Consider the following 7529-nt stretch of genomic DNA (forward strand, 5'->3'; position numbering starts at 1 on the left):
CCCCCCCCCCCCCCCCCCCAAGTGTTACTTCCCATAAGCAAAACATCCTCATTTATTTACATGTTTTTCTCCTAACATGTTTTTTTTAGGCCCCTCTCCATTCTTATTATTCTTCTGTGGATTTTCTCCAGTTTTTCAATGCCTTGAAGTTCTGTGTCCAAAGCTGGAAATAACAACTCAGCTGAGGCCCCTATCGTGTTGAACTGAATGGTGAATGTAGGTTGTGCCTTGTAGGCTCTACTCCTTACATTTGCATTTTCCCGCAGTGGTGTGATACTGTTGACTCACACTTCGCTTGTATAACCTCCAAGTCTTCAGTGCCAAACTGCTGCTGAACCAGTTGCTCTCCATTCTGTGTAGGTGATTGTTTCTATCAGCCTCTTTTCATTTTCCTGATTGGATTTCATTCTCTAGGTTTCAGGTAATTTTCCCAATCATGTGAGATAATTTTTCATTCTGATTCAGACAGTCCTCCAGTTTGCTTCCAGACCACCTTGACTTCATACTGGCCATTGCAGGATTAGGTTGCTGAAGAACTCTATGAATTTCCATTCTCAGAGGGACTACCGTGAACTACTTTCAAGGCATGTTATCACACCATGTTTGCACTTCTGGGATCAGGTGCCTCTGGATTAATCTAATTTGTGAGACTCCTATGTTAGTGTTAAAAAAAAAAAATCTCATTATTACATTCTGTTGCATAATGAGAGGAAATCCAGTGTTTCTGATATTTGGCAAAATTTTCAGAATTGTTTAACTGACTTAGGATAGTCAGTTTACTCAGGTGAAAGTAGACAGCTGATAATTCAAGTTACCCAGGTATGAACTAGAGTTCATGTTATTTGTGTTACTGTGGCACTGAGCCTGAACTAACATGCCTTACTGAGAAAGCACAAGAATTCAGGTGATATTGAACATCTGAACATAGATTTTTGGCTCTTCAATAAACATGCTGTTATTATTTACAAAACATAATGACTATGTGAAATATTTTGCCAAAAATAAAGTCAGGATCTCAGCTGAGAGAGGTTTACAATCCAACTAATAGAAAATAAGGACACAAATGTTGGTTGTAAGAAAAAAAGTGCTGCAAGGCTTTCTAAAATAAATGGATCCTGAGGAGAGATGAAAAGCAGGGGATAGTAAGGACTTGGAACTTGGGAACTTTCTGAAAGCATAGGATTGCATAGAATAAGCTAAGTAAACTAGGCAGTGGAAATCCAGGAATATAAAGACTGAAGGTGTAATAGAGAAGAAGAGGAGGCAAGGGCAGAAGGAATCGGAAGCAGTGTTCTATAGACCTATGAATATAATTTTAAGGAAACTGATGGCATAAGTAGGGAAGGCTTGAAGAGAAGTTGAATCGGTAGCTCTCCAATTTGACCTTAAAAAAATCTTTGTGTCAAACTTGGCAGTTTCTACATAGCCTTTCTTGTTGTCTTCCACTTAAGCCCGATCAGTACCTTTATTTAGAAGTGAACTTTGAAAGCCAAACTGCCCTCTCAAGGACCCTTCATTGGTTACTTCCATTCTGACTGAAGGAACAGTAGGATGGCCCCAGTCCCCGCACAGTGCAGTCAGTGCTGTCAGTGTCGCAGGTCTCACAGTGGCACTCTGTAGCTACCGGGTACGAATACAGCGATTCGGGATGGTCACCACAGCCGGGGATTTTCACGGTTTCATACACAATCTCCTTGAAGGTACATGTTTGCTGAACAGATGATACTGGTGGATATTTATATACTGGATCCTGAAAATTACAAGAAGGAAATACCTATTTTGAAATTTGTTATGGGTTAGAATTCCAAATTTCATATCACCTTCTGTGAAAATTAATTAAACCAGTGTGAAAATCCCACTGAAATCAAAAAGATTTGGATCAGACTTCTAATATCACCTAGATCCTTGGATTTCTCCTTTCAGGAGGAGATATGGCAAATTTGTGTCATACCACCACCAGATAATCTTGCAGGTCAGTTACTTAATTCTTCCAATTATTTGGCAAAGTATGGGTGTCTACATATTAATGACTACTTTATTACATCTGTTTGCAGCCAAAAATTGAACACAAGGCAGAGATCCAGATTGCAGTACTTTAAACTCTAGTTATACAATATAAACATAATGTGTGCAGCCAGATGAAGATCTGAATTTTACTAGCAACTTTTCACTTTTCCCTTTGTGGTTCAGATTGGCTATGTATCTACTTTCCTGTTAAAGAGCACAGCAGTTACTCAACCTGTTTTTTTCACAAGGCTTATCCTATCTATGTGTTTGTTACAGACTGAGAAATGGATTATTCATACATGAAATATTTAATTTTGGTGCTTGAAATTAAATTTAGGATTCTCACCCTTGTGAAGCAGTATCCTGAGCACCACGTGGCATTCACTGTAATACAGAATTCACATTCTTCTCTTTCCACTGCTATAGTAATATTGGTGAGCTGACAGCTATTGCAACAAATTGCTTTCCAGCAAAATAACAGCACGTAACAATTAACTGTCTTCATCCTGTGTACAAAGCAAAAAATATATCTGTACTGGAGGAGCATGTATAGTTATTTTCAACAGGAAATAACAGGGAGAAATTGAATCTTCACATTACCCTCAAGTGGTTCTATAATAGCAAGCTTTCAGAAACATCAGTGAGAACATAGGATAAAGCTATTAAATAGATCTATCCATATGTTTATTGTTAAAAGAGTTTGATTTTCCTGAGCAACTGAAGTAGCATGTTAGCAATCTTTGCAGAATAATAACAAGAGTAACATACCACTTTCAATGAAATATTTTTATCTAAGTTTCTGTACAGAGAATGTGTCCTGTCTTTAAGGAGAAAGAAGCAAGGGAGAGAAAGTGCAAAGGATAATCTGCTTTTCAGAAGCAATTTATTACATACAGTGTTAGAAATTTGAAAGCAGATTTCTAAATGAGGATCTGATGAAAACTTACCTGTAATCTGCTTGCCTTCCTGGTAATAGCTGTAGTGAAAAGAAAGCCCTATGCTTCCCTTTTATACTGTATCCTGTGTAACTTATACCTTGAGGATTTGCAGTGTATTAATGCAGTAAGCATTTGTTTGGTACTTGGTGAAAGCGGATTAACGTTCAGCCAGACAGTGAGATCAAGCCTTATTAAGAGGAAAAAAGAAAAGCAAAACACAGTCGGGAAGTGATGGTAAAGGTTACTGTCACAATGTCTTTTTAGAAGTTTCACTGGATTTGATTCAGTGGCATTTAGAAATAGCTGAGCCATTCCACGATTTGAAAGAAAGTTGAGAAGCCTGTTTTTGGAAAAGTTCAGGTGTTTAAACTGTGTTTTATGTCGGCCCTCAAGGTGATAGGCTTGGGGTGCAAGCTGGTCCTCAGGTAATTCATAGCAGAGACATTGCAAGAGTGTTTCTTGGCTAATGAACAACTTCCCGAGTTTTTCAGGTTATCAATCTTAATTGCTTTTCTCTGGTTTTACCCACTGAGCTGCATATGTACTTGTTTATTGATCTGTGGTCCAAGAAAGTAGTAGTGCAAGTTTGTTAAACCATAAGTAACTCCAATTTTCTTTGCCATTAAAAAAAAAAACAACCACTGTGGTTTTTCAAAATTCAGATTTCTATCCCAGTATATGCAATCCTGGTTCCTGTCTGTCTCATGGTCATGTTTTTTTTTTAAACTTATGTAAAGGATGCCTGTATTGTGGAAAGCTATATAAAGATGTCATAATGAGGCTCCAGATCTGTGTTTTCTGTCAATGATCTCCAATCAAGTATTGTCATGTTACAGGGAAAATGCTAATATTTTAAACAACCATGCAAACTCAACTTGAATGCATTCCCTAGTTTGTCATGATAATAAAAGATTCTATTAATAGTGTTCCCCCACTCACTGCCTTTTTTTCTGCATTCACAAGTTAGCGATGTGTGCCTCTACCAGAATAATGACAGAGAAATAACTTTGTTGAGCTTCACATATCACTTCTGGGTAAAATGACTCACAGTAGCACTGTATTTACTATCATCTGCCCAGAACAGCCAGTCTTGCTTTGTTATGACTGTTTTATTATGGTCAGTCTGACTTTTACAGAAATCCATCCACAAAAGAATACTAGACAAGGACATACAGCTAAAAGCATTTTATCATGAAAAGAAATTCTCACTGGCTTATTAGTTGTCCTGCAGACAGGATACTTTTCAAAATGTCTTTTACAAATGAGACCTTTAAGTGTCTCATACCTTCCTGTGGTCCTGTAGACTGGCCATCTGTTCCAGTTTCCATCCAGTCTGCAGTACCTTAATTTGTTAATGAGTTTCGTATCACACCAACATGAGAAAGTGGTCTGCAATTTTTCCCTGGACATCTCCTGTATTAATAACTTTGTTTGAATGAGAGCACAGCTCAATTAAATGTATAAAGGAGTTAAGAAAGCAGACATCTTCCTCTTTACTAATGCAAACTCTGTGATCGTTTGATAACGGTCCTTTGTGTCATTTACTGTCAACACAGCCTGTCTTCTCAGAGAAGGTTCTCGCTGTAAATCACTAATTCCAGAGATGCCAGACAAAAGCTGATTACATCCCCTACATTACATTGTTACATCCCCTCTGAGGATCTGGGCTTTTTGAACTACTAATTTATGCAAATTAAATAAAGCTAAATAAACTTCATTTGCAAAAGACAATACAGAAAATATCTAATCTCTCAGTTGCAATGAACTCTTTCATGATTTGAGGAAGTCATACACATTCACTAAACCCATAGTTTCACGAGCAGAGGGTGGAAGTTTAGACCCTGCCACGCTGTTTCTTCTCTCCCCTAGTTCCTTGCTCTGGCCCACTCAGCCTCCTTACTTGTGGCAACACAAATTGGGGAAATCATTCTTATTAAAAGGAAAAAACCAAACCCAGGTATCTTTTACAGCACTGTAGTTAATCCATATCAATTTATTCCACAATGAAATGAACAGCTGTAGCAGTGTAAGTGATGGGACTGGTTGGGGAGGGGGAATGAGGGGGGAGGTTTACAGGAAATGCTTTACACAGTGTTCTCACAGAAGAGTTCTTGAACTCAATACACAATACAAACTTTTTAACAAGGAAGATTTTGTCCTGCAGTGACTTTAACAAGGTCATTTGTTTCTGTAATCATCAGTTCTAGGTTGGTTCTCCAGATATCCCCTCTGCTAAATTCATTGTATTAATATATGAATATGCATTTTTATGGTAATAGGAAGTTACAAACTGAAATCAACTAACCACCAGGTCTATCATCTGAGGAGTGGTAATTTGGTGAGTTGTTACTTTGTTGACTTTGATTTTGTTCTCACACCTTTTGTTAGAAAGACACACTAAAGTAATTACTTCTCATGAAGGGCAAGATGCTGCCTAGTACGTTTTCCTAAGATGATTAGTTCATACCTCTGGAAGATGTTTATATGCTAACTGTATCATACGTCTTCAAGTTTATATTCCCATTAGATAAAAAAAAAGGCTATGATAGTTGTGAAAAACAAAAAATGTTATTTATCCAGAAAGCTATCATTTTCACATATATGTGAACATTATACATAGGGTCCGTGATGTTAGATTTTGTATTTATTTGTCAAATAGAAATGCTTCCTGTTTTAAATGTTTTATATTTCAATTTAGGGAATCATGTCAGAGGCAAGAATGCTTCCTTTTCACATGCTACAGCAACTTTTAAGCCTTAGGTAGTGGTTTTTATCTATCTAGTTCTTAAGCAGTGTTGCCCATGATAGATTTAGCAGTTGTCATTATGCTTCTAGGCTGACTGCTAGGTGTTGCCCAGATTGTCAAAAAGGAAATATATATATATATATATATATATACATACACACACACACATATACTCCTGGAATTCTGTGATGGTTTATATGTACAGCCTAGGAAATTAAAAGGTATTGTGGCATGTCTATACAGAAAGATTCAGACAGAGCTGCATGTGCTCTGCTCGCACTTGGAGCTAGCTAAGGAATTCACAGATCTGGAACATCTTTGCAAATGGCCTGTTTGGATTGGGGCAAAGCAGTCTCATGCTCTTTTACCACCTTTCTAGGGTTAGCTTACTAGCGGGTCCATTGTGCAAAATCTAAGCTCTAGCAAGGCCTGTGAGAGGGCTCAAGTTGCTGCAGGATCCTGTAATTGCATTCTGATTGGGAATGGAAGAGTTGGATTGGATCAGCTGGTGCTTAATGGTCAAGACCTCTGTCAGTGGAGATTGCTGTATGCCTGTTGAAGTGGGTGGGGAAATCTGGTAAATGCTGTAATGGAAGATCTGGTCTTCAACACGGACAAGGAGTTGGTTCATCAGAGTATAGTTAGTCCTGTAGACAAAGACTCTGTAACTGTTGGGCAAGTCATAGTGGGCATCAGGTTGAATGGCTGTGTTAATGACTTAGTGGCTTTTTTTTTTTTTTTTTTTTTTTTTTTTTTTTTTTTTTTTAATTCTATGGCTGTTTCCCTTGGATTGTTTACTGTTGTAAGCCAGCAAGCCACTGTTACCACTGCTGCCACAAGACAGCACTTGCTTTTCTATTTCTAGTCGCTTGAACTAGAAGTGCTATGACACCTTCTGCTGTTGTTTCCCTTCTAAGCAGTAAATACTCTTTTTCTTCTGTGTGTATTTTGTTGGGTTTTTTGGATTATTTTTTTTCTCCTGAAAGCATCAAATACAGAACTGAAAGCTTTCTGTTTCTTATATATCCTAAACTAATGAAATCTCTTTCTTCAGGAGGAGTGGTGGTAAGATCAACAATTCTGTTGCTGCAAGTTGTAAATCTGCCTTGCTTAAAAGAAGGTAGCTTAGATCTTTCAGAGAACTTCAGCATCTATCAAAGTGCTATTGGAAAACTTGGTTATATGTGTGCAACTCATTCACCATGAGTAATAAATCTCACTCTGTCCTGACAGAAGATGTATTGAACCTGCTAGTGGAAAAAAACACAATGTCTGATATAAAAGACAAGTCTTGTCTGTAAATTATTCCAGCTGCAGACTAGCTTTAGATTTAACTTCTAATATATTCTTTCCAAAGTGTCAAGGGATGTGGTTTTAGGTTTGTTAGATTCGTGGTTGTGGTTAAATGTTTTAGGTCTTGTTAAATAGATATGTTACTGGGGATAATAGTTTCTGCATCTGAAAGCTGTTTCTCACTGGAAGTATGTCTCAAGGCATGTTTAAGGTGCTTAAATCCATGGTTTACTTAAATTTCTATGGGTTAGAACAGAATGAAGAGTTAATGCTTGTAAGTTTGGAGTTCTGCAATACAATGCCATCATAGTGAGTATAATATGTGCTTGTGTCATGTTTCTTCTGCACTCAGCCTGTCTTGGCTGAGTACCCTTCTTCTCCCAGTTTCTGGGTTTATCCAAATGTTTTTCTGCAAGGTCCAAATTTTACCTGAGGTATTTAAATCAAAAGACCTTATTGCTACTATCCAGTGATTGACTAAATTGATATCCTTGAAGTACACAGACTGCAAATTGTTTCCGAATCTGTGCCTCAGGACTCCCTGT

At 37.6% G+C, this 7529-nt stretch overlaps 1 protein-coding gene across 1 annotated transcript; it reads right to left on the reverse strand.

The window, feature by feature from the left end:
* Window positions 1-1507: 1507 nt before the first annotated feature.
* FSHB (follicle stimulating hormone subunit beta) lies at window positions 1508-2512 on the reverse strand. Its single transcript, XM_026850847.1, has 2 exons — window positions 2354-2512; window positions 1508-1750 (listed from the first exon to the last, which is right to left on the reverse strand). The coding sequence occupies exons 1-2, from the start codon at window positions 2510-2512 to the stop codon at window positions 1514-1516; spliced, it is 396 nt and encodes a 131-aa protein (XP_026706648.1). The 3' UTR covers window positions 1508-1513.
* Window positions 2513-7529: the final 5017 nt, after the last annotated feature.

Source organism: Athene cunicularia (genome assembly GCF_003259725.1).
Source record: "Athene cunicularia isolate RWA chromosome 5 unlocalized genomic scaffold, athCun1 chr5_part3, whole genome shotgun sequence".
In the NCBI taxonomy this organism is placed as follows: Eukaryota; Metazoa; Chordata; class Aves; order Strigiformes; family Strigidae; genus Athene; species Athene cunicularia.